The sequence below is a fragment of the Vicugna pacos genome, chromosome 18 (genome assembly GCF_048564905.1).
Source record: "Vicugna pacos chromosome 18, VicPac4, whole genome shotgun sequence".
In the NCBI taxonomy this organism is placed as follows: Eukaryota; Metazoa; Chordata; class Mammalia; order Artiodactyla; family Camelidae; genus Vicugna; species Vicugna pacos.
In genome coordinates this window covers 34,788,553-34,816,391 of record NC_133004.1, presented here as the reverse complement: position 1 = coordinate 34,816,391, position 27,839 = coordinate 34,788,553, and the positions used below count along the sequence as shown (strand labels likewise).

The 27,839-nt window shown below is 43.9% G+C and overlaps 1 protein-coding gene across 9 annotated transcripts in view; it reads right to left on the bottom strand.

Moving 5' to 3' along the window:
- The window catches only part of CALN1 (calneuron 1), a 435,337-nt gene that overhangs the window by 238,472 nt on the left and 169,026 nt on the right, over positions 1-27,839 (bottom strand). For 8 of the 9 annotated variants that reach the window (XM_072943069.1, XM_072943070.1, XM_072943073.1 and 5 more), the window contains one exon: positions 13,144-13,268. In XM_072943069.1, the coding sequence (XP_072799170.1) occupies positions 13,144-13,261 (118 nt within the window). In that variant the 5' untranslated portion in view covers positions 13,262-13,268. The remainder of the gene's footprint in view (positions 1-13,143; positions 13,269-27,839) is intronic. The other variant, XM_072943064.1, reaches the window with a different exon arrangement.

Genomic DNA, 27,839 nt, shown 5'->3' with positions numbered 1-27,839 from the left:
TTAGGTACCCACGCACCTGACTCCGCTTCCTCCTCACCCACCACACAGCCACACATCAAGACCTGCCATGGTGGAGACGGTACAACATGGTGGTTAATGTAGGGCAAGGGCTTTGGCATCAGAGAAGGTTGAGTCCTAGTCCACCAACTATCCTGACCTTGGGCAAATAACTTCGTCACTCTTACAGTACTTTCCCTCATCTGTATAATGAGGACAATGCCTGCAAGAGTTATTGTGAACATTAAACTGGATAACATAACCATTGCCAAGTATCCGTATTTCTAATGTCCCAAGCCCACTTGTCTCCAACTCACTGTCACTTGCTAAGCTTAGGCTGACACCCTTTCTCCCCTGATTATGAAAATGGGCTCCTGGTGGCGCCCCAGCCTTTAGACCCACCCCACTCAAACCCATTCTCCACACCACAACCAAAACAGTATCTGTATAAAGACAAACAGAAGCTCACTAGCATGTATTGAGACACCTTGTCCAGGGTTGCCAAGGAAATCAGAACAGAAGAAAAAATCTTGACGTAGTGACAGGTATAAGAGAAGCCCAGTTCACAAGGTGTGGGTTAGCCATTGGTGGTACCCTCTGTTGAACAATTTGAAGAATATGACAAAAGTTACAGAGCTTCCAGGACAAAAGCACTACTCATAAACACACACACACACACACACACACACACACACACACACACACACACACACACACACACACATAGTCAGAAGCTCCAGGAGATACACAGACCCCAGGTTCAAACTCTTGACTTAGAATGTTCTTCAGCCTGGCCTTCAACCACCTCATCACTCTTCATAAACCAGTCCCCCAGGGGGATTAATCTAAGGAGGATTCAAACTTTGAAACAGCAGGTTTCTTTATTTGCATATTCCGGGTCCCCAGAATCTGGCAAGAGAATTTAGTAGGCTGCTCAAGGCACTTTTCCCAGAAATAGATGGCACCTCTGAAGGGTTCTTAAAGAAAGTAGCATAAAATCACGATCAATCATGCACTTGAAAATCTCAGAAGTTTTTTCAGCCTCAGCAGGTGCTGGCTAAGGGACTGCACTTGGTCGTCTAAGAAAAAGCACCAGGGAGGTGTAGGAAACACTGAGTTCTCAGGTGTGTCCCCATGAGTCCCCTTCCCCACTCCCCCCCAACTTGAGCACCAGATGGCAGAGAAACTAAGACCACAAAGTCCCCTACAAATTGCTTAAGGGCATCAGACCAAGAATTTTAGAACCCATCCTTCCTACGACGCTCCTAGGCAGTGATGTCAAATTGCCACCCAGATGGCTGAGGCGAGTCACGTATCCTGAGGCTCATTTTACTGGAAACCAGCAGAGTGGCACCAGCCTAAGAACAGCTCTCACATCTGAGCATGAAAACGGTAGCACACGCCTTAGGCCAGCATTACTTTAGGTCCTGGGCCATTTGTTTTAGCAGATTTACAGGAGAAAAAAAAAAAAACTACCCTATTTTTCACCATCACCATAAAGCTTTAGTGTTACAAACAAACCATTTAACTGAAGTTGATGTTTATAGTTTGGAAGAAACATTCAAACAAAAAAAGCCTTGAATTTTAACTGGATTAGGTTAGGGGAACCCTGAGAGAATGAGAAAAAGCCAGCAAAGAGAAAACAACGGGAAATAGGACAGAAGCTACATCCAGCAAACCTGATGGCTGGGTTCTTCCAGTTCCAGAAGCCATCACTATTCCAACACAGCCAGTCCAGAGAGGAAGGAACTGAAGACTTTGTACCGATGTGTTGAACTCCAAGAACTGACAGTGCCCCATCTCAGAGGGAGTGGGTTCTGGTCATCTGACCATGCTCTCAGCCTCCCCACCTCCCATCACCACCTCTGCTCCAACCTGTGTAGTAAATACTGTGAGATACATTTAAAATATATATATATATATATATATATATATATATATATATATATATATGGGCCTGTTCATTCCTGATTCGTGGAAGTGTCACAGTGGGGATCTGGAAGGCTCAGATTTTCAGCCCTTCACAGAAGTTTCTCACGTCTGGTTCTATCTCTCACAACAACCCAAGGTTTGGCAGCTGGTGTCACTGAGTCCTCTCCCTCCTCTTGGACAACTTAGCCTCTTACCTCCATTCCAGTGAGGACAGGGGCTCTGAAAGGTAAAGTGCCGAGGCTAAGGTTGGGGGAGGGGTACGAAAGGTGTCCCAAGGGGCTTAGACACAGAGAATCATAATGGGATGTCTAGATTCTTCCACGGTGATAGGTCTTTCTAATTAGGGGCATTCACATCCTGCAGTGAGCCTGTCCTGACAGAACAACTGAACAGAATACTGGCTAGTGTCTTGCTTTTTTCTTGGAAGAGCCAATTTGCCCCAAGGTGGAAGGAATAATCCTTTGTCTGGATGTGTCTTGTCATTACCGTAGTGGTCACCACCATCATCATCATCCTAACAACAGTAACAGCAACAACCACCATCACTACTACTCTTATTATTCTTGGGCACTTACCACCTGCCAAATACACAACAGTAACTCGCTCTGCATATATTACCTCACATCACCCCTCCAATATCCACATCGAGCAGGTCAGAAGACCGAAACTCACGGAGCGCTGAAGCAGGTCGTGTGATGCTAAGTGCCACACGTCAGCAACCACGTCTCCATAGATGCATCCATGCCATCCATATGTATCACCCCAAGTCCTCTCTCATCTTAGAATGAATAATCAGGAGCAAACTTCTCTTGTCAGAGGACCTGGTGCCCATTTACTCAACAAGTATTTCTGCGCAGTCACCGCGCATCTATCCTCTCACTAGGTTTGCTCCCAGGGATGCACGTGACACGTGTGGGCCCTGCCCTCATAATGAGACAGACCCAGCAAAAGGTGACGTCCTCCCGGAGGCATCTGGGGTCTCTGCCATCCGGCCTTCCCTGCTGGCTCCATCCTTTCTGTCCTGCTGAACCTCCTCCTTCCACATTTCAACACATGACTCTGAAATAGAGTCAATATATATATATATCAGAAAAAGGACAGACTTACAACACTTTGAATTTATAGATCCACCCCTCCAAATCTTCTACAACACTACTTCCTCCTCAAAACTAGTGAGAAGAAGAGTCTTGAAAGTAGCATCATACACTCATTTTGAAGTGGGACAAACAGGTTTAGAGGTTGGATCACTTGTCTGAGGTCACACAGCTGGGCTGCTGATTCAGTGGGTTTAGGTTCAGCTGTGAGTCACAAAAAGAAACAAGATAGAAGTTGGCTTCTCTCTGTTCCACTCTCCTCAGGTGCCTGGGAGCCTTCCAGCTCACCACTCTGCCACCCAAGGATGAGACTCCTTCTTCACGATGACAGTCGATGACATTCCCACTCCAGTAATAAGAAAGAGAGGAAAAGTACACCAAAGTTGCCTGATGTCACTTCTGCTTACATCTCACTGGCCAGAACTTACTTACTAATGTGGCCACAAGGAGGCACTTGTGCGGGCTAGAAGCATCCGGGGAGAGAAGAATGGGCATGGCAATGGGGGAGTGACCCTGACCAGAAAGGCAAGGTCAGAGGGATAAATACAATTGAAAAAGAATATATATATATATATATGGCCACAAGGAGACTGGGAAATGTAGTCTTTATTCTAGTATCCATTTGTCCAGCTAAAATTTTGCCTACGAAGGAAGAAATGATATTGGGGAAGAGCTAACCAGCTCTGCTGCAGTAGCATAAGTGGGACAGTCCCAGATCTGTGGGACTGCAGAGACCCCACCCTGTCAGATAGGCTTTAATTCCTATTGGACAGCAATGACCATTGGTCCTCTCTCCTTCACCGCAAAAAGAAATTGCTAAGTACGCCTTAGAACTTTCTTTAAAATTTCATTAGCTTTCAATTCAATAGCTAAAGACAACCTCCAAGCTAATGTGTATGGTCTTTGGTGGTTTTAAAATACACCTGCTAATGCGTTGATGTTCATCTCTTCAAAAGATGGAGCGTAATTCCACTTACCTTAAGTGTGGGCTGTATGTAGTGACTCACTTTTAACAAACAGATGTGGCAGAAAAGTGACAGTATGTGACATGTGGAACAAGATCAGAAAATGATCATCCATTCTAAGAAAAGCCAAATCTCATGTCATGAAGACACTCAAAGCAGTCCTATGGAGAGGCCCTCATGGAAGGAACTGAGGCCTCCAGCCAACAGCTCTGTGAGTAAGTTTGGATGGATTCCCCAGCCACAGTCAAGCCTTCAGATGACTGCAATCCCAGCAAATGTCTTGAGTGCAACCTTTTGAAAGACACTGGACCAGACCAGCCATCCATGCCATTCCTGAATTCCTGATCCACAGAAACTGTGAGATAAAAATATTTGTGTTCTGAACCAGTAAGTTTGGGAGTAATTTGTCACACAGCAATACAGCAATGTAAGTTTCAATGTAAATTCAGTGCTCTTCTGGTTTGAGAATTTGAGCAAGTAGAAATGACCACCTTGATAGAGAAAATGTGCATTTTAAGTGGCTACATCCTAGCTCATCACCCGCTTTTAAATGGTTTGGGGCAGTGTTTCAATGAGCTGCCCTGGATGCCACTGTGAAGAGGAAGGGCCACTGAGCCATCCCTGCTAGAACACATTGCTAATACCACATCCCTGAGTAGTCCCAGGAAACAGCGGAACCCACTGTTGGCCAGTTACCACCAGGAAAAACAGCTCAGGATCAATGAAGCCAGCATCAAAATGATGAGTTTTGGCAAACTCTCTCCAGTCTCCAGATGGATAATGCTGAACAGTTCTACTCAACAGGTTAACTTATTTACTTATCTGGGGAAGCACTGCGGAGCTTAATTACCTCAGTAGGTCCATTAGGATGCATTTTTGTTGAAAGTGGAAGGTTCCACAGGAAGAATATAAAGGTTATTTCATGATGGAGATGAATTGTTGGTAACTCCTGTTTGGCAACTATCCCAAGTCAAAGGTCACACTTTAAGATGCAGGTCTCTGAACTTTCATACCCAGATATCACCTCTGCCTGTATCTCAAGCAGGGCTCTTGGGAAGGGGAACCAGACAAGCACGGCCTACTGGGGGTACTTAGAATCATCTGGTGGGAAGGTTTTTTAAACTACAATCTGCCCTCATCTTTCTGCATCTGGAGTCTAAGGTCAGCACCTAGTCCTTTGCTGAGAATCACTACCATCAAAAGCCACCATTACTAGGGAAAACAGATTTTCAAAAATCTTCAGAAAGTAGAGGTTGAGAAAAAGTTGAAAGCCACCAACCTCTTTGATGCAACAATACAGAATGCTTGTATATTAGGTATTTTTATTATGGACCAAAGGGTTCCCATTTAAAATACAGATGAGAAGACTCTTCTTCCAATAGGACCCTTGAAGACTGTCACTAGAAGATGGTGGCTCCTATTACCTTTTTGCCCCAACCAGTTGGAAGCTTGGAGCTAAATCTAATGCTCATTCGCAGTAAATGTATTAGCTTTTGGGGCTGTCATTTTTTTTCTTCCTCTTTGTACTGGATTTGTATTTTCTATTTCTATTCTGACAGCAGTTTATGTCTCTTCTTTTATCATATGATGTCTTGATCACTTTGGGAAGGAGGCAGCATATAAATTACCAATGAAGACAATGAAAGTGGCAGGCATGGTACTCAGGTTTCCTTCTCACCCACAGCTATCAGAATGTATTTTCAGAACAAGATGCAGGAAACAAGAAGACTCAGGCAACTGTCCCTTTAAGGAGTGGGCCCTTAGAAGCCGCTACCATCGGAGAAATTCCGCCTTGGTTTTGCTAACAAAGCTTCCCAACTCTCCACAAGAGGCTTCCCCTCTCAAGGCTCAAAGGCAGGTCAAGCCTCCAGAAGGGACGTACTCGGGCTGATAAACGTCCCAGGCAGTAAGGCGGATTCCGAGCTGGGGAGCAGCACAGTCTATCTGGCACTCCCACACCTGCTGGATGACGTGGCTCATTGTGTAGGTTTTATCGCCTCCTCTGGAGGAGAGAACTTTGAGCCATCAGCCTTCTGAGATAAGAGTGGAGAGCGTCTCTTCTTGTGACAGTAATGTTTCTGCCTCCTTAAAACCCCACTTGAAAAGCCCGTGGAGGGAAGTATCTCAAAAAAGGCAAGCAGGGTGTGCCTCTGGGATTTCTAAGTCAACCAGCAAAACTAAAAGAGGAAAAATAAAAGTGGGGGCGGTGGGTAGGGAGAGTCTTCCTTACAAGTAAATACATCACGGACCGGCGAGGCAGGGTGGGAAAGGGCCCCTCGGAGCTCACGGCACAGGAGCCGGCCCCCGACGAGCATGAACTCAAGCCCGTCACCAGGCTTTCCTGGGCTGCACTGCGCCTCTGCTTCTGTGTGAGAGACACGCCGGGCTCACGCAGAGCTTTAAAAATATCTCTCCACCCACTGGAAGTTTGATTAATCAGCCAAGTTCTCACCCAGGTGTCACAGTGGTGGCAGTGATGCGTATGCTAGTGACAAGAGGGTGCAGGGAAGGCACCAAGGGTCTCATCTAGCGGGGAGGAGGATTCAGAGCGTAGAACTTAAAAAGAACAAGCTCTGAAATCAGGGCGGCAGTCTGCGGCCCATTCCCAACACGTGCTAGTTATGCGACCTTGGACAAGGGGACTTACCCCTCTCCCTTTCCCACAGTTGCAAAAATGGGGTTATTAATGGACCCCGCATCAGAGGATTATTGAAAAGATTAAATGAGTTAATTCACATCATGCACTTGGAACAGTTCCTCGCACGTATTAAGCACTCAGTAAACTTCAGCTGTGATGATGATCATGACAATTGACAATGTCGAAACTGCACAGAAGGACAGGTGTTTGCCAGGTAGAGAGACCGTTCCTGAAAGAAGCAGCTGAAACAAAGGCAGGGCAGCAGGAGAGATGGAGAGGCAGCAGGAAACCACCTGAAAGGCAAGCGAGGAGTCAAAGCAAAGGGAAAGGAAGGGGCCCGGCCACCCAGGGCTTCGGATGCTTTGTCACAGACATTCGCTGTCACCAACACAGCTACAGGCTGTGGAGAGTCACTTCAGAATTAGAAGCAGAAGTGAAGTATTAAAGGGTAATGTGCTGTGATGGTTGAAAATAACTTTTAACTGGTTCAGGTAAAAAAATAAAAGAAAATGATTGATAATCAACTTCTGCTACGACAAAGTCATTGGTACAGAAACAGCCCTTCCACCACATACAACCATAAACCTGAACAAAACAGACAAAGCAAGTGTTTTCAGGCAATGAGCGGGAGGCGGCACAAGGCTGCATCTGCAGGGCGAGAGGAAAGTCACACGGCGAGCCCCCTGCTCACCCTGGGGGACAGTTTCCTACCCACAGTTCTTTTTTTGGGGTAGCTGAAGGGGCTAGAGTCTGCGGAGTCAGGCAGCAAAGAGGGGCCCTCAGAAGCCTGTGTGTGGGTTCCCTATGAATGCTTGGCTGAAGGCTGGGGAACCCACATGCAAGTTGAGACTCGACCAGACTCACCAGGAAGCAGTGGCTACGAGGCTAAGAACAGAAGGCAGACACCAGAACTGAAGCATCATTAGGAGACATCTGAAAAATCCTCCTTAATACCCCAGCATCCAGCTGAGACCCTAGAAGGACCACATCCTAAGAGTAAGGAACACACTCTGAAGGTCTGTGTTAGACCCACCTGAACAAAACCTAAAATCAAGCCCTGACAAGACCCACAGGGAAGACAGAGTTTGGAGGCTGAGCCCATGTCAGGTTGGAGGGGCCTGGGAGCCATCTTGGCATTTCCACAGATCTACCCTAACATAAAATAAAACATAAAGTCAAACCTACAGAAGCTTAAGGTGGTCAGCTCTAACTGAACTACCTATTAGAGGGGTCTTCAAGATCCCACCCCCACCCAGCAACGTGGACTGAATGAATGTCTTCTAGAAACTGGACCCTCCAGCTGGGGCTGAAAAGGGGAAAATGATCTCAGGTCTGGAATAAAGTGAAGATAGAATGAAGAAGGCTAAAGACTCTCTACAAACCTTGTCTGCTGACAGATACTGGGCCTCCAAAGAACTTTAACTGTTGAGTCACAAAGCAGAACAGGAAAAAGCAAAGGGAACCATATGAAAACATCTTCTAATGCACAATAAAGGCAGCACATCAGCTGGAAGACCTGGAGAAAAAGATTTCTGGAATAGAAAGATCTCTAAATCTGCGCCACGAAACAGAAGAGATTTTCTTCATCGGTGTACAAGTTGTTCTCAATAACACAAAAAGTTGGAAGCTATTCTTCAAATGTGGCCCCAGGAAAGAGAGGAAGGGGTTGCCATGAGGAGAACATATCCTAAGACCACAACAGCAACACACAGGGCTGTGTCCTAAGAGCTGCGAACTTGAATACCCACTGAGAACAGAACGGATAAATAAATTAAGGTCTTTATACACGAAGAAACACTGTATATTGATGAAAATGAATGAACTTCAACTACCCTCAAGAACACGGTCGAGTCTTTCCCGTGTAATGTTGAAGAAAAGAGGGTGGACACCAAAGAATAAATATACTATGGTCCCACTGAGATGAAAGGACAACACAAAAACAACTAAACAATGGTGGCTAAGTCAAGGCCGTGGTTGTCTTGGAGGCAGAGGCATCGGGAAGGACCTCAGGGACTTCAGGGTGCTGGTGCTGACTTGTCCCTAACCTGGGTGGTGGCTGCATGAGTGTTCACGTTCATTAACAACTGAGCTGAACACTAACACTCTTCTGTATCATCCTCTGACCGAATAGTTGAGGGGGAGCTATTGAAATAAAATCAAGCTACAAAGAAACTGAAACTTTGATCCATAGTGAAAATATGCTCTAAAGGCAATAATAAAAAAAATTTTTGTTTTGTCTGTTGAGTCTGGTTACCAGGGTTGGAAGAGAGGGGAGGGACAAATTAAGAGTATGAGATTCACAGATGATGACTATATATATAAAATAGATAAACAACAAGGTCCTACTGTATAACACAGAAAAGTACATTCAATATCTTGCAATAACCTATAATAGAAAAGAATGTGAAAAAGAATATATATTTGTATCACTGAATCACTATGCTGTACACCAGAAACTAACACAACATTGTAAATCAACTATACTTTAATTTTAAAAAAAAGATATTTACAAAACATTCCTGAAACCCATTCCTCTCAAAAATAAAACAATAAAAGTTATCCTAAATTTTTTTAATTATGCAAACTACTAAATGATGTGGTAGCCAGATGATATAGAAGTGTAAAAAAAAAGAGAAAACCTATGTGAAAAGAGGCATGTTTTATGGAAAACAAGGAATGAAGATCTAGCATGAGAAAGGTAGGCATTCCTGAAACACAGAAATAACAACCATCCAAGATGTGAGAGCAAACTAACTTGGACTCAAAGGAGGACCCAAGTCATTGATCTAAGAACCTGACACTGCTACTGGCAAAAAAGAACATGAAACACCCACACTCAGACATGTCCCAATGGCCACCAGGCAGCCGTGAGGGGAGCAGACCCCAACATCACAGCTGCAACAGCAGAGGGCAGGCTGGCTTATATCCTAATAGCGCCAAACTGGAAACAACCCCAAAATCCATCCTGAATAGAATGGAAATAGAAATTGAGATATATTTATATATAATGGAACACCATACATTACTGAAAATCACTGAACCTCAGACAGAGGCAAGTTTAGTTTAAGACAGCCTCACAAGATTGTTCAAGAAATAGCACCGAAAAAAATTGTCTTTTAAAAAATTATAATTCATGTGTCTAATAAAATTCCACATGAGACACTCTAAATTTGCAAGATACTGCTAATGAATTTTTTATGTACAGAAACTCCCTGGGTAGCCTGCAAACTCCTTGGGAACAGGCAATGAATATTATACTTATTTGAATTCCTCCTCCACCCGGAAAGCATTTGGGTAAACATTTCTGTAACGAACAGATGAATAGAAATGAATATATACAAATGAACATGAATGAATGAATTAATGAATGACGATCTCAACCAATTCATCACTGCTGAGTTTATTCGTTGGGTGATTTCCAGCTCCAGTCTGGTCAACTTGACGCAGTTTTGCGTTATTTTCCCCTGAGCTTTGTATACAGAGAAGAAATAGAAACTTCCCCGGGTGAGTGGCAGCTGGAGATGGACTGCATGGGGAGGGGCTTTGTTCTCAGAGGGTCACCACTCAGGGACTGGATGCCTTTGACCCTTGTACTGAAGGAAAGGGGCATTCCGTCCCTGGGAACAAACACTAACCAGGTGGGGGAACCGGCCCCGTGATGATTCATAAGCAGGAGGCTGCAGCTTTTGCGGGGCAGGGACAGTAACACCTGCTCCCACGATGGCTGGACCAAAGGATGCTTCAGTGCCCACCAGTGTCCATCAGCTCCCTGTGCAACGCCACCGGTCCTCTGAGGATGAGTAAGTGGCCCCAGAGTGTGGGACTTTTGGGCTCGGCTGACAGGAGGCAGCTCGAGGAGCACGGCAAACAGGCACAGGCTGGGGAACTCTGGCTTCCCCAAGAACCACCCTACAGTGTTTGAACTGATACAGACCAGCTGGTTTTCAGACCATGCCCGCCTGCTCCACACAGAACGCAGCTGCTCAGCCCTGCCCGGCGCCCCAAGACGCTCTAAGGAAGCCTGAGCAATCACGACTCAGGGTTCACCGTGGCAAAATGAATGAATGAATGAATGAATGAATGAATGAATGAAAGAAAAAATAAATAAACAAATAAATAAATAGAAGGAATCTTCCATCAGGAAATAAATGACCCCACTCCAGGCTGAGAGCCTGGATTACCCTCCTGAAGGACAAACACAGCATTGTCACCAGCCGGCCTCAGGCCATAGCATCCAGCTCCCCTCAGCTAGGGGCCCCGCCCCGCCCCACCCCACCAGGGCTTCCACCTAAACCCACCCACCCGGGCCTGCAGGGCTGGGAGACTCACTCCCCGCTGGTCTCCCCTGCTGAGAAGGCGCCTTTCCGCCCCACTCAGCCGCCTATGCCCGGGTGGAACTCGGGATCCGCGCTCTGCTGCTCGCCCAAGAACACAAGCGCCCGGCAGCCAGCCGGTATCCGAATGGAGAAGGGCCGAAATCCAGCCAGCGGATCCCTTGAAAAGTCTCATTCCCTGGGGTGGCCCGGATTTCACAAAGGAAAAAAGTCATGGCACTGAGAAGTCGCAGAGAAGTCACCCCTTGATTGTTCATGGCCAAGTTGGGAAGAAGGAGGAAGAGAAGGGGAAAGCCAGGGCAGGAGAGAGCCGCGGACGATTTCCAAACTCCACTGGGTTAGTGTTCGCAGCCTCTTCAAGAGGTCCCCGAGACACACAGATTTCTCCCGGTCCCTCCTGCTAACTGACGTATAAACCAGGGGTGCCTACTCAAAGGAACAGCGAAACTCCCCAGATCAACGCACCACCGCCCTGCTCTCCACCGGGAGTGGACGCCCGGCCCACCCGAGACGCGGGAAAGCCTGGGTCTCGCCCCACCTGCCAAACACACCCAGCCCGGCCTCGGCCTTCGTTGTGGCCGCCGGGATGGGCTCACTTCAGAGGCAGTTCAGGGCTCTATGTTCTGCTTCCGTGTCCTTGTCCAAGTGGCCTTTGGCCAGTCGAAGGCCAGCAGATCCAAGGGTCCCCCTGTCCTCCCGGGCCTCCAGTCTGTCCAGGCGGTGGTGAGCAGCTCCTGAGCCTAAGGAACCTGGCTCCGCCCACACCACGCCCCTTCCTCTCACATCCTCCAGCCTCTCCTCTGGCCCAGCCCACCAGCCTCCGGGCCTCACTGCAGCATCCCGTAGCTAAGCAAGCGCGCAAGCCTCTATGGGTAGATGTCGGGGATGCCGCGGGTTCGGCTCCAGAGCACTGTCATAAAGCGGGTATCGCAACAAAGTGAATCCCAAAGAATGTTTTAGTTTCCCGGGGTGTAGAAAAGTTATGTTTACACTACCTTGTGGCCTATCAAGTGTGCAACAAAATTATATCTAAACAAACAAGGTACATGCCTTCATTTAAAAGTATTTTATTGCTAGAAGGTGCTAACCATCACCTGACAATGCAGTGTTGCCGCAAACCTTCAATTTGTACCAACTGCAGTATCTGCGAAGTGCGGGAAAGGGAGGAAGAATGAAACGTGGTCCCCCCCCCGCAGAGAGGCAAGCGGACGGCTCGGGCCCGTGCTTCGCCTGCCTCAGCTCCCGCCGACCATGAAGCAAGTCTGTCTTCCCTGGCCCAGAGCGGAATCTCCCCACCTTGCCTTGTAAGACGTGTGCACGGAGAAAAGCACACTGGATCGGACCATTACACTTCAAAGCAGAGATGTGGGCCACCTGGGGTAATTTTAACTTCCCTATTTTAGAAAGTAAAATTAAACTTCTTGTTTTGAAACAGTGTTATCAGGAACACAGCATTCCAAAACAAGAAGGAAAACCGATCTGGCTTGGCCTCAGCAGATGCAGTACCTAGGCAAACATCTGGCTGAATCTACCTAATTTTCTTTTCTTATAAAATATAAAAAAAAAAACAACTTCTTCCTTGTTTTACTGTTTTTGAATCAAGGGCCTGACTTCCCCCAGATACAAAGGGGCACTGTCCCAGGATGAATTCAGCAGTCCTGTCCCCAGGATTGTTCCTATCCCTAACCCAGGGCTACACTGTGTTACGAAGGCACAGAGTCCATCAAAATAATTGCTGGCCATTACCACCTAGACACAGCTTCCAGATGATTCGGATCTGGGCAGGATTCAGAGCACCATGGCCACAAGTCAAGAGACAGCATTAGCACGGCTTCAGCCTCCCCCGCAGCTGAGCTCCATCGTGAATGACAATCTGAGAACAGGGCCAGCCTGGCGATAAAGATTCCATAAACTGGAAAATACATCTGGGGACTGGAAGGCTACCTCCCCAGTCAGTATCCAAAGGAACTGAAATATATTCCCCATAGAGTTTTCAGGCTATCAGGTCCATCCCACACAAAGAGGTCAGTTAGGCAGAAGTGATCTCTGAACTCTTGCCTGCCTCATCACGGTTGGACTTCGCCACAGCCGCCGGCCAGAGCCTGGCGCTTTCACTCTGGAGGCACAATAGCCACAGATGCCTCCCCTGGTGGCTCGCCCCCGACCCGGGGCAGGCTTCTTACCGTCCAGCTCCTCCACGGAGATGTTAGCAAGCTGCTCGCTGTCGCTGCCAGCGGACAGGGACCGGTTGAGGTAATTCCCCTTGTACAACAGGCCGGCGGTCACGTGGTGGAAAGGCATCTTCTCCCTGCTCACGATAGACGGGGGGGCGGGGGAGAGAAAGACATCACCATTCATTCCTCCTTTCCTTCCTTGAAGGACCACCCTGGTGTTCAGGCGGCCAGCGTTATTTTTGAAATAACAGTAACATTTCTAGAGGGTCAGTGGGAGAATTTCAGGGTCCCCATGGCTGGAAGGATTCCCAAATGATCTCAAGCTCTATCCCTTCCCTCACTGGGCGTCTGACGTCATTTTCCTCCTTTCATGATGAAGTGGAGCCACATCGTCCTTGCAGGCTGTGGGGTACCACAACATCATCCCACTGTCTCTCCACACAAACAGGAATATTCCTTGCTCCTTTCCCTGGCCTGATAAACTCTTTATCAATTCTCCTAAGAAAGGATCGTGCACCCCAGAAACGTTAAGCTACCCGGGGACTGGATGTCTTAGCCATGACCGTGTGGAAATCCAAGTGTTTCACTTTTCCCAGGTAAAGCAGGTGTTCCACTTAAACTTTGCTCAAAGCAGGTCGGAAATGCCAGGCTCTGTGTAAACACGGACAATGGTCTGCACCTCTGAGACGCAGCCCCTGTGCCAGCTTGCACGGGTGGCTGGTGGGCACAGCCCTCTGAGACACCCATCACTCCTGCCCTGCTGTCAAGGTAGAGCAGCATCTCAAGGTGGTCCAGAATGAAGCCACCTCCGGTACCCTCACAGGACATTAAAGCAACCCCTTAAGGGCAGACTAACAAACCCTCCAAGCGCCTCCACCCAGAGCGCCACCCCTGGGGCTCTGAAGTTCCCACCAGTGCAAGGTCAGAGGGAGGGAGGAGAGGTGGTTAAAAGAGGCCGAGTTAGAAAGGTGGCATCTCCCTATAGCGGAGAGCAAGGCTCTGTCACAGTGAGTGAGCCACGGGGCATGTCCGCTTTTGCTTCCCCATCTGCAAAGGGGGCTCAGAGGACTGATAAGCCTCTGAGCAGAATTAGGGAACCGGCAGGAAGTATGAGGAGTCAATTCTAGGGTGCGGGTAGAAAACACCTGTCTAACAGAGCACCAGGAAGGTGAACTGGGCAGCCCGGAAGGGGTAATCTCCCCGTCACTGGGGGGCATTCAAGCAGAGGCTGGGGTTTTCCCTGCCAGGGGCTCTGTGGGAGAGAAGTGGCCCCCATGCTCTCCCCCCACACACCTGTCATTCTCCACGTGAGTCACCTGTACAGTCCCTTTGGGGCCTCAGGTTGGCATCTGTGCGTTAAGCTGGGGTGGGAGCAGCCCCTCTGGGCACTGCTGAGTAACAAGGTGTAAATTAAAGGAAGAGACAGCTGACAGAAGGCCAGTCTCCAGGGATGACTGTTCAGGGTTTTGCGGCATCCGAACCTCGCCGTCCCTCAAACCACACTCATGACAGCAACTGTCCGCCACGATGGATGTTAGAACTGGCAGGCGCCAGGGGACAGGGGGCCCTGTCTTCTTTCCCTGAGACACCAGGCATGGCAGGACGCCCCCTCCTCTCCCTTCCTCCTGTCTAGAGCACACCCCAGCACACCCCTGTTGGGCTGAGAGTCGATGAGTAGAGATCAACCCATGAGACTCCTAAGACTTACAGGGTTTGACCAAGAGCAGGAAGCTGGTTAGTGAAAGAATCTGAAAGAATCCGTTCTCAAACACAAGCCTCCTAAGTGCTCTTTAGACTAAGAGCCTCAGCTCAGCATCAGACATTTCCACCCGGATGTCAAACTCTCATTTCAAACTCATGATGTCTAAAAACGAATTAATTATCTTCCTGAAAAATAGGCCACACTTCCTGATTTCTCTATTTCTATCAAAGGTACTTTTCTCTCATCATAACAACTGGGACAACTCTCACAAATGTTCTGGGCTCCAAAACAGTAAAACGGACACGTGGCAGAGGCGAGAGCCAGCCGCCAGCCTCCAACCTGCTCTGAACTCTTTCCACAGCCAACGAAACGTGCATACATCCACCGGCCGATTGCAGGTGACAGGCTGTAGTTGCAAAGGACGCACGCGTTTGCCAATTGTCAGGGGTCCATCTTCAGCTAATTGTAAGTCCAACTTTGCCCCTCCCGGTCAAATCTCTCCTTACACATAAATAGAATGCAAGAGTCATTCTTCGAAAGAAGACTTCAACTACCATCTCCTCTTTTCTACAAGTTAATTTTCAGACCAAACAGGTTTAAAGGCAAGAATTAGTCTCATGAGCTGGGACCACTCTCCCTGTCCTAAAGCCAGTCCTGATTCAGGGTGCCATGTGCTACCATGGTCATTGCTCCCCAGACTGATTCCCATGGCCCGGGGGATGAGAAATAAACATTGGCTGACACTTCCTGTGCGGTTTCAGCTTCCCCCTCAGCACTGGCCCCAGGACCCGGTCTCAGTCTCACCAGCTGTTATTTTAATCATTGTTTCAATCCTTCGTAAACATAGGAAAACACCCACACTGATCTCTACTTGTGCCACCTGGAGGGAGGCCCCACTCAGGTCAGTCTAGGCGTGAAAGCATTTCTTCCCATGCCACCAGTCACCCCTCTAGTTTCTCAGCATCTTGTAAGTATCTTCTTGTGATCACCTTTTACTCGGTTGTCTGAAGCTCTGGACCCACCACACACATTTTCACAGCCGCAGTTACAAGGTTATACTCAAACACATATGTCCAAGCCACTCCCGCCCTTGTTCTGCCACCAAAGAAAAACATTTGAGTACTTTGCAGAGAAAACTGGTCACAACCGAGTCCCACTTGATACGTCAACATAATTTGCTTCTGGAAAAAGCAGCTTACAAAATTAGGTACACATTCAGTTTATTCACCCAAGATGCTGAAACTCTAGTGGGAAAGAAAACATGCGCAGTTGAACCACCCATGTAGATAAATAAAGTCATGTTCAAGAAAAGGAAGAACATTATCCCAAGTTAGCTAAAAACAGCTGCTGCAATTAAGGACTAAATTTCACTCCGCCACCTGGGGAAACCCAAGCTTTAAGATTCTCTCTTTGGCTGAGGAAGGGAAATGTACAAGTTCATCAGCAAAGACAAACATGGGTCCCTATATGGAGGGCAATGAATAAAAATAGACATATATTTTCAAAAGCAATTTCACTCACTGAGAAATATTATTTACATGACTGCTTATCATGTGAACAATTGTTCTGTATTTACTGTAAGGTGGTATAGTTTCATGACTAAGAATCAGGGATTTCTGGTCAAAAGTAGTGTTAAATTCTTTTTTCAAATTGAAGTATAGTCAATTTACCATATTGTGTTAATTTTAGAGTACAGCATAGTGATTCATTTACACAATAGATATATATATTCCTTTTCATATTCTTTTTCATTATAGGCCATTATAGATCTGAATATAGATGTCTGTGCTACACAGTAGGACCTTGTTGTTTATCTATTTTATATATAGTAGTTTGTATCTCAAATCCCAAACTCCCAATTTATCTCTCCTACCCACTTTCCCTCTGGTAACCATAAGTTTGTTTTCTATGTCTGTGAGTCTGTCTCTGTTTTGTAAATAAGTTCATTCAAATTTAAATCCTAGCTTTGCCTTTATTAGCCATGTAGGTTAATTAACCAACCCCATTTTGATACATACTGAATAGTATTTTTGTAAATATGAAATAAGGTATGGAAAGCACTGGACTTAGCACCAGGCATGTTCTCAATAAATACCATTGGGAATTATTTGCGAAGGGTTCCATGAAGCAGGATACAGGGCAAAGGAAGGCTATGATGTATTTATTAGGCTGAAGGTAAAACACACTGCAGGGTTTCGAAGGAGGGTCAGGAAGGACCTAGCAGAGGGTGAGCTTCAGAGAGGAGCTGGCTGGCACCACACACCACGGGGCTGAAGGATCCCGTGTGTGACAGCAGACCACCGGGGGCCCCTGCGCTAAGCGGGGTCAGCAAGCAGCTGACTGTATCAGGAAGAGGGGGCTATTTGAATGAAATGCACCAGAGCTGAAAAAGAGTCTATTTCCTGGGCACCAGGGAGGCTGACTCTGTGGTCATATCAAGGACAAGGTGTCAGGAGGTTAGAAACAAGATGGGTGGGTTCCTGTTTTCCAGATCGAGGAACTGGTTCACTTCTTCGCGTAGTGATAAACCAAAAAAAAAAAAAAAAAAAAAAAAGCCCCGCTTATCTTGGCTTGAGATGATGCCCCTGAGAACTGGTTAATTTGGGGTCAACCTGACTGGCACACACAACCTGACTGGCCCAGATATCTGGTTAAACATTATTCTAGGTGTGTCTGTGAGGGTTTCGGGATGAGATTAGTCTCTTTTTTTTTAATTGAAGTACAGTCAGTTACAATGTGTCAATCTCTGGTGTGCAGCACTATGTCCCAGTCATGCATATACATACATATATTCATTGCAGAGGTTTACAAATGTTAGCCACTGTATATAAAAATAGATTTTTAAAAAGAGAGATTAATCCTTAAATCAGTAGACTGAGTAAAGGAGATGGCCCTCCCCCAGGTAGCTGGGCCTCACCCCATCTGTTAGAGGCCTCAACAGAACAAAAAGGCAAAGTAAGGGAAAAATCTGCTCTTTCTGCCTGACTGATGGAGCTGGAACATGCGTCTTCTCCTGCCTTTGGACTTGGACTCAGGCTGAAGCTGACACCCACAGCTCTCCTGGGTCTCCAGCTCACCAACTGGGACTATGGGAATTCTCGGCCTCCAAAACCATATTAGCCAATTCCTTACAATAAATCTCTTTATATATACGTATGTGTGTGTGCATATATATATACATACACATATATATATCTTATGCTTCTCTGGAGAACCCAGACAAATACACATTTCATTCTTCTTCTCTGTAGCACCAAAGAAAGACCCAGGCACATTGCTGCAGGCTGATATTATTATTCTAGGCAAAGAGAACATCAAAACATAATTCTGCAGGGTCTCTTACGTGCAGCACTCAGAGTGTGGTGTGTGGACCAGTGCCAGTTGAATACTGTTTGCTGCTGGTTTGCAACGAGATAAGGACAGGAATTGAAAGAAAGCATTGAAATTTTTATATCAATTTGTAGCATTGTCCCAACACCTAAGCATGTGACTGGTTGACTTGGTTTTGGGTTGTTTTTTTTTAATATACCTTTGCTTTTTTATTTTATTTTTCTCAGTAATTCATTCTTTCTATACTTTACAGAAATCAGTCTGCTAAGGACTGGAGCTTTCAACAAAAAAGCAAAAAACTAGTCTTTCTCCACAAATAGTTCAGTTTGAGAAGCACTTCTCTCTAAAGTACTTTATTTAAGTTGCCTCGATTTCTGCTAATGAACCACAGCATGAGAGGAAGAAAGACTTCTAGAGAAATGAATTTTAACTTGCCTCCGAAATTTTTCAAAGATGTTATTTAAGATTTTTAAAAGTCTTAGATGGACTTCAGAAAGGAGATGCAACAGACACAGAAAACAAACGTACAGTTTTCAAAGGGGAACGGGGATGGGAGGGATAAATTAAGAGTTTGGAATTAATATGATACACAGCACTATATACAGCATAGTTAAGCAACACGGATTTCCTGTAGAGCACAGGGAATTACAGTCAGTATCTTGTAATAATCTATAATGGAAAAGCTGTACACCTGAAACTAATATAATATTGTAAATCAGCTATGGTTAAATAAATAAAATTTTTTAATCCAAAAAAACCCCTCTATATACATCATTCAAACGGAATTACTATACCACATTGACAAGTCTAGTGCTAAAAAGCACTTAAAAGTCTTCGAAGCATTTAAATGTCATGAACATTCCCAATACATAAGGAAATGAAAACCCCCTAGTATCCTTTGTTTCTAATTAAGAAAACAAAAGAAAAAGAAAGAAAGTAGGTGCAAGACGTCAGTAGGAGTTCAGGCTCTCTGCTAAGTGCCTTGAGTGCGCCTGGAATCTTCTGCAGGGGTTCTGGTCCTCCAATTACCAGACACACAAGAGGCAATGCTGACCCGGCATTCTAGACGTGAAAGCACCTACCCAACCCTGATAGGGCCTTTGCCAAATTCCCCTAGAAACATCCATGACGGCACACAAAGATAATCATATCCCAACAGCACCAGTGCCAGGGTGTGGAAGAAGCTTCCACTAAGTCAGCACAGTCAGGACTAAATGGAAAAGAACCACTGGCACACCCACTTTGAACTCAGAGACTAAACAATGGAGTCAAATAGTAAAGGGTAAGAAGAGATTTTTATCTACCCAAATCTCTTCTATTTCTGGGACTCAGGAAATACCAACCACGACAGCAATCATTCTTCTGATTATGTTGGGTTTGCTTTTCGTAAGCAGCCAAGGTCAAAAACCTACTGTCCTTCGTGCCACTGGGAAGCAACAGTCCCCTTCCTCTAGCTCCTCGGGGATCCCACCTCCCAGTCTGCAGTGTGGCTAGGAATGGAAGGGGCTGAGGCAAGCATGAGCCCGACAGGTGAAGATGGGACACTCGCTGCCGGGATGAGTGTCAGTGAGGACAATGACCCATGGGGGTGACGGGTTTCCGTGTGTTGCTTTTGATTAAGGAAGAACTGCAGAAGACCTCAGATACCCCAGGAATGTATGTCTCCTCCCCAGAGTCCAAGAGTTAAGTTATGGGGACAAGAAGATCCCATCTTACTCCAGCAAAGATGCACTAGATGGATGCCAGCTAAGCGCTTGGCTAAGCACTTAAAAAACAATTGTGTTCCCTTGTAAAGATCCTGCAGGGGCAGGCCAGTTGGCAAGGAGGGTTTGGACAGAGCTCAAATCAGACAGGAATGAGTAAGCAGAAAACACCAACGTGAGGATCTATATAAAAGTTCTGCATCATCAGAGGAGGGAGCATTTTCAAGACGATGAAGCACAGAAAGCAGATTGTCAACAATAATACAAGAAAGAAGACAATTCTACGATGTTTCTGGTTACGTCCTTTAAAATAAGAAAGTGGGGTATCTATGAAATAAGAATGCAAAATCATAAGGAAAGCTCAGATTATAGCGAGGTGATATCAAGTCAAAAAGAAAAGACAGCTTGCTCAGAGGCAAGCTGATTTGGAAAAGGTGCAAGTCTTTGCAAAGCAAAGGAGAAATCCAAAAATAGTAGCAGACTGAAAAATCTACATTAATGGCAATAAAGAGTATTTCAAACAAATGGAAAATTCCACAAATAATATAATGCACCCAAGGACCCACCACCCAGACTGAAAACAAGCTAATATTTTTCCTCACTTGCTTAAGGGTTTTAAAAAAAGAAGTAATATCTTACATTGAAGCCCTGCCTACCCAGTCTGTTCCTCCACTTCCTTTCCTCCATTGTGACAACTTTATTCTGGGGGTGGAATATATTCTTCGGGTCCATGTTTAAATTTTCCTACATTTGGGTATAACTATATAGAATATATTATAGTATTGCTCTATATATCTTTCAATTTGCATAAAAAATATCACACCATACATATGCTTTTGCAACGTGCACATTCCACTCTGTATTAGATTTCAGGGACTTACCCAAATCCATACACAAACACCTAGTTAATCTAGTTTTAACTGCTCCACAGTTTTCCATTGTATAAATATACTGCAATTTTTGGATCCACTATCCAATTGAGAGAAAAGTATTCTGCAATGACCATCCTCACCTGTATCTCTTTGTACACGTTTGGGGGGATCTCTCTAGTCAACATACCTAGATAAAATATTATAGGATTTTGCCAAAGTGTTCCCCAAGGTGGTTGGGTCAGTTCTCTATCACTACATAAAAAACTACCCCTGAACATAGTGGCTTAAAACAGCAATTGCTCAGCTGGGTGGTTCTGGCCCAGGAAGTTTCATGAGGTTGCAGTCGAGACATTGACCAGGGCTACCACTATCAGAAGGTGTGACTAGGGCTGGAGGATCCACTTCCAACATGATGGCTCAGTCTTACAGCTGTTTACAACATCCTTGCGGGACTCTCTGAAGGGCTGCTCAAGTGTTCTTATGACATGACGGCTGGCTTCCCCCAGCAAGTGATCCAAGAGACAGAAGGAGGGAGCTTTTATGACCTGCTCTCAGAAATCACAAGGTCACTTTCAACACATTGTATTCATTAGAAATGAGAAGTTAGTAAAGCCTACACTCACGGGGAGGGAAATTAGGCTCCACCTTTTGCAACATGGAGTATCAAAGAATTTGCGAACATACTTTAAAACCACCACCGTGGTTGTGGCAATTTAGACTCACCCATTAGCCTAACAGCATGTCCTTTTCCACCACTGCTTTGCCAACACTGAGTATTATCAGACTGTTTCATTTTTCTTAATTAGATTTCCTTGATTGCTAGTTTAGGCATCTTTTTATATGGGTTATTGTCCATCCTAATTTCCTCTTCTACTAACTTGTTTCTCACCCTTTACCTACTGGGTTATCATTTGGGGTTGCTTTGTTCTTTCCTGTTACTGTTGTCCAACATTTCAGCTCAACCTTACTTTTAAACCCCTCAATATATTAGCCATCATTATTGCTGTAGTTGTTAATTGTTACATCTTACAACCAACGCTCATCTAGACTCCTCCACAAACTTACTAATTTCTCTGCTCAGTGTTGCTTCTTTCAGGGCACTCTTCCCTTCTAGGTTCCATGGAATGTACAAATTCTTTCATTGAGGAACTATAAATGGAAAGTTTTTAAGTCTTTGTTTTTTTTTTTAAAAAGGTTTTTGTTTCAATCTCATTTGAATTCAACTTGGTAAGGAATTATAAATTATTTCCTTAGTACTCTGAGAACATTTTGTTGCTAATGAGAAGTCTACTTGTTCACCTGTTAATACTCACTCTGGACAATTTTAAGTCTATAATTTCAGATAGAGGCTCATCTCAATACTCGTATAACGAGATATATTAGATGTACGTTGGCCCTCTTCATTCAAGCTCAATACTCTTGCTTGGCTCATCCAACATCCATTCATACCCTATCTGACTAAAAAAGCTGAAAAGCTAGTAACTTTGTTTTCCAGACTCCCTTGCTACTAGAGCTCTGTATAAGAATGAGTTACAATATTAGAAAGCACATGCACAAGGTCAGAATGCAGAAGTGAGATGAAAACAGCAGTCTGCTGAGTCTCAAAAAAAAAAATCTTGATTTGGAGGCTTAACTACCCTACATGGTATAAATACTCCTGCAATGGCCAATTCCAAGCTACCAAGGTGGTATCAGTGAACACGGAATTGGGAAGGGATGTAAAACAGTATACAGCACACCATTAAACAGTATTTTCACCATACAGATGCCATGAACTAAATTAATCACAAAATCATAGATAACACTAACATGTATTCAAAATATTAGGAAGTGAAGAGTTTTTAGTATTTATTACCTTTGTGTTATAATTTATTTTACTGTAAGTTTATATTTCATCTGAGAATGTAAGTTTCTATTTCATTTATCATGCTTTTAAGAATGGCTACATTTAATAACTGGATTGTAAAAATCCAGAAAATTGAACAAGTGGCCTTCACAGGCTGGTATGAGCTGGCTCCAGCAAGTCACTGGATGAAGGTCTTTTTCCTGACCACATCTAGCTGTTTCTACAGGAACGAAAAGTCACAGAAGCATGGTATTTTCCTGCAGCAATGCTCCAGTGTCCACTCTTCAGTTTCCTGGCTGTGAAGAAGCATCATGGTGATGGCAGAAGAGTTATGGCTTCTGAATCCTTGGTTCAACTTCAAGTCCATTCTCCAGCTTTGAGGGGAAGAGGAAGTTTTAGGAACAGCAAGCATATCCCAGTGGCAGTAAATCTCCTGGAAGGTCGAGTCTGAATTATTCTGGGAGCCATTCTGGAGACTCAACCAAAATCCAGTCCATCAGCCCTTCAATGATTTTTATAAGCATCAAATTCCCTGTATGAAATCCCTTCCTTCTTAAAATATGCAGTATGGTTACTGGTCCTTGAACTAAACTTTAACTGGTATATTACTGTATCTTCCAAGTTTCTGAAACTTTTCAAAAATTTTTCATATTTTTATCTGTGTATCTTATAAGCAATTTCCTCAAACTTATTTTTAAACTCACAAATTCTTTTTTTCAGTTGTAACAACTCGCAGCTTAATCTGTCTGCTCAGTTTTTCACCTAAATGACTATTTTCCATTTCTAGCAGTTTAATTTGCTTCTTTTACAATACCACTTTTTATTTATCACTGAGTATAAATCTTGCATTATAATTAAATTCTTTTACATTTTCTTATTTTCTTCCAGAACATCATTCTATCATCTCAGTTTCTTAAGACACTAATCTTGTTTGCGCCCCTCCGATTGCCCTAGCAGGAGACAGCTTGCAGGTGTGGTTTCACTCCGTGGACAGGAATAGCTTCAGCAGGTGCTGCCCATCCCTTTGGAGCTGCACATGCACAGAGATCCACCCCCACGGCACAGGTGCCCTGGGCTTCACCAGCTGAGGACCGGTCTGTCCACACGTCCTTGACCTGGAACACCTGCACCCCGTGAGTAGTTTGGATTTGGACTGTATATCCCTGAGGCACAGGTTTGGAGTTCTAATTTGTCACAGGGGCCTTTTCCTTCGGCAGCCATAGCTCCTGGTAGAATTAAGCTTATCTCTGCCACCTTGCTGAGCAATGGGCAGACTGAGTCTAGTGCCCACTCACAGGAGGGGCGGCCACACCAGGGTCTCAGTTCCCGCTTCCTGCCGGCTGTGGATCCAGGAGCACACCTCTCCTCCCTGCATGGACGCTGACACTGCCAACTACCAGGGCTTTTCTTACCCTGTCACAGCCTCCACCCCGACACGTTTCCCTCTGGGTTCTGAGTCTCCTCTTCCTTTCACACCAGCTTATTTTACCCGTCAGGGTGTCGTCAGGAAAGCAGAGCCCAAGTCAGCTAGTTCGATAAAAGGATCTGAAACAGTGAGCTACCTGTCAAGTGGGCAAAGGGCTGCAAAGCCCCACAGAGCCTGGTTAGCAGAGATCAGCAATAGCAGAAAGCTGTTCCCACCCTGACGCTGGAGGGACACATGCAGATGGCGGAATTGCCAGGACCTCAGAGTAGGGGTACCCAGAAGGAGCTAGAACCACACTGTTATATTTTCACCCAGCATTTCCGTATTCACTGTGGGAAACTAATTCACATTAGCTTAGTGACCACGCTGACAGAACTAGACATCCCTGTGATATTTTTTAATTTCAAAGATAAGGAAAAGTCTTCCAAGCATCCAGGTAGAAAATACAGGTTGCCCACGGAGGAACATGATGAGACTCAGCTTCCTGCATGACAGCAAGCTAGTCTAGCACAATTGGGACACAATCTCCACGCGCTGCTGCCTTTAGACAGTCACTTAAAGAAAAATGAGACAAGAAGTTTACAAATTAAATTATGGGCCTAGAAGAAATAAAAGCAAGAATAAACAAATGGGACCTAATGAAACTTACAAGCTTCTGCACAGCAAAGGAAATCATAAGTAAAACAAAAAGACAACCTACGGAATGGGAGAAAAGTTTTACAAATGAAGCCGACAAAGGCTTGATCTCCAGAATATATAAGCAGCTCATACGATTTAATAAGAAACAACCAAACAACCCAATCCAAAGATGGACAAAAGACCTAAACAAGCAATTCTCCAAGGAAGACACACAAATGATCAATAAGCACATGAAAAAATGCTCAATATCACTAATTATCAGAGAAATGCAAATCAAAACTATAATGAAGTATCAACTCACACCAGTCAGAATGGCCACCACTCAAAAATCCACAAATGACAAATGCTGGAGAGGCTGTGGAGAAAGGGGAACTCTCCTACACTGCTGGTGGGAATGAAGTTTGGTGCAGCCACTGTGGAAAACAGTATGGAGATTCCTCAAAAGACTAGGAATAGACTTACCATATGACCCAGGAATCCCGCTCCTGGGCTTGTATCCAGAAGGAAATCTACTTCAGGGTGACACCTGCACCCCAATGTTCATAGCAGCACTATTTACAATAGCCAAGACATGGAAACAACCTAAATGTCCATCAACGGATGACTGGATAAAGAAGATGTGGTATATTTATACAATGGAATACTATTCAGCCATAAAAACTGACAATATAACGCCATTTGCAGCAATATGGATGCTCCTGGAGAATGTCATTCTAAGTGAAGTAAGCCAGAAAGACAAAGAAAAATACCATATGAGATCGCTCATATGTGGAATCTAAAAAACAAAAAAAAGCATAAATACAAGACAGAAATAGACTCATAGACATAGAATACAAACTTGTGGTTGCCAAGGGGGCAGAGGGTGGGAAGGGATAGATGGGATTTCAACATTGTAGAATAGATAAACAAGATTATACTGTATAGCACAGGGAAATATACACAAGATCTTATGGTAGCTCACAGAGAAGAAAATGTGACAATGAATATACATAACTGAAAAATTGTGCTCTACACTGGAATTTGACACAACATTGTAAAATGATTATAAATCAATAAAAAATGTTAAAAAATTAAATTATGGGGAGAGACTCTAAGGCAAAGGTCAAAGAAAGTTCTAACTGCAAAACAACTCAAAATAAAAAGCATTGAAAGTATAAGGAAAGCCATTTTATGTTTTAAAAAGGTAAAACCCAAAATAATAATATATTAGTCACAAACCCCTAAGTATCATTTATCCTATCACAATATGAAAATAATTTAAATATATTTTTGAGTTAAAAAAATGGTGAAGACTTTAGACACCCTCTAAAGCCACCCTTTTAAATGAACAAAAAATAAAAACAAGGAGGCTATAAATAATGTAGACACTTTTCTGTGAAGGCTGATTTAATGTGTGTCTGTATATGTGTGCATGTGTTTTCCCATACTCCCTGACTTTCATATCTCTGTGGAACATTTATAAAAATTTATCAAATGTAAGATCACAAAGCAAACTTCAGTTAAGGTGTTCAAAAGCAGGTGTGGAACATGAATATAAATAAAAACAATAATAAAAGTCAATATTTTAAAAGCTAAAATTGACATTTCTTTCTACTTTTATTGAGATATAACTGACATACAAAATTGTATAAGTTTAAGCTGTACAACATGTTGGTAGCCTTACATGATACAAAATAATTACCACCAGGGCTTTAACTAACACCTCCATCACATCAAATCAACTATCACTTCTTTTTCTGGGTTAAGAACATTTAAGATCTACTCTCTTAGCAACTTTCAAGTATATAATATGGTATTATTAACTATAATCACCATGTGGTAGATTTGATCCCTAGAACTTATTCATTAAAAGGGAAATTTTTCATTAAAATGGAAATTTTTAATATACTCCTAGATCAAAGTTTAAATTAAAATTAAGCAGGGGAGGATACAGCTTAAGTGGTAGAGCACATGCTTATTAGCATACACAAGGTCCTGGGTTCAATCCCCAGCACCTCCTCCAAAAATAAATAAGCCCTCTCCCCTACCCCCCCGCCCACAGAAAACATAAAATAAATTTTTTTAAAAAGAAAAATAAATTAACAAATTAAAATTAAAATTATAGGCTATATTTAAAATAAAAAGGGAAATTATTCTTATTAAAAAGCATATGAGCTGTAACAGCCAAGTAGTATTCAGATAAGCTGTGAGGTATTTAGATGCTCTTATTATTTTTAAGAGAAAAATGTAAATGCTAAATAAGTCCTCAACACTAACTACTGACAACAAAATAAATTAAGAAAACAGGACGAAAGAAATACTGAGAGAGATGAATTAGAAAACAGAAAAATTAAAAGAGCCGGTTCTCTGAAACAAAAACAATAAACCAGTCAAATCTCTGACAAGTTTATTAAAACAAATAGAAAAAGCACAAGTAGACAACCTTCTGAAATATGAAAATTCTACGTGCAACTCCAGACAAATAAATTTAAAACATTGCTTAAATGAATTTTTTTCTCTCAAAATACAGAAATTGGATTTTTATTGAAAGGAGTGTGATTTAATATTATTCATGCTTATGGAAAATCTTGACATAACATTTTGTTATACAGTGACTTGAAGATCTGGTTTTAGGTTGGGTGTATTTCCATACTTGAATTTAACATCTGCCATAACCAAAAATATACCTCAGGAAAATTTGCAGATCCAAATGGAAGAAAAATGTCATTGGCAGTATTTACTAAATCACAATATTCATTCTTCAATCCATCCTACAAGCATGCCAAGATTTTTGCTGATATTTGGCTGGTAAAGTTTCAGCTTCCTTAATGTCAACAGTTGATTTTGCAAAGTGATTGAAAGCGGTTGCATTTTCACATTTTTAACAAATGGGTCTGAAAAACACTTGATCTCTTCATTTGGAAGATTCTTTAGCAGTTAACAAAATTCTCTTTCCAGATTTTTTAACTTCACAGATTTGAGTTTGTAGATAGCACACTCACATCATTTTTTTTTTAGCAACAAAATCACATAATGGTTGAAACATTTCCAGAAACATCCATTTTCAAAACTGTTCTTTCCATAGTGTGTTTCCTTTAAAAAAAAAAAGCAGTTAATTCCTGTCATTTTTAAGTGTGTGCAGCAGACAACATCCTGCCATCTCAACAGATCACAAATGTGGACAATTTGTGACATAAAGTGTGTGACT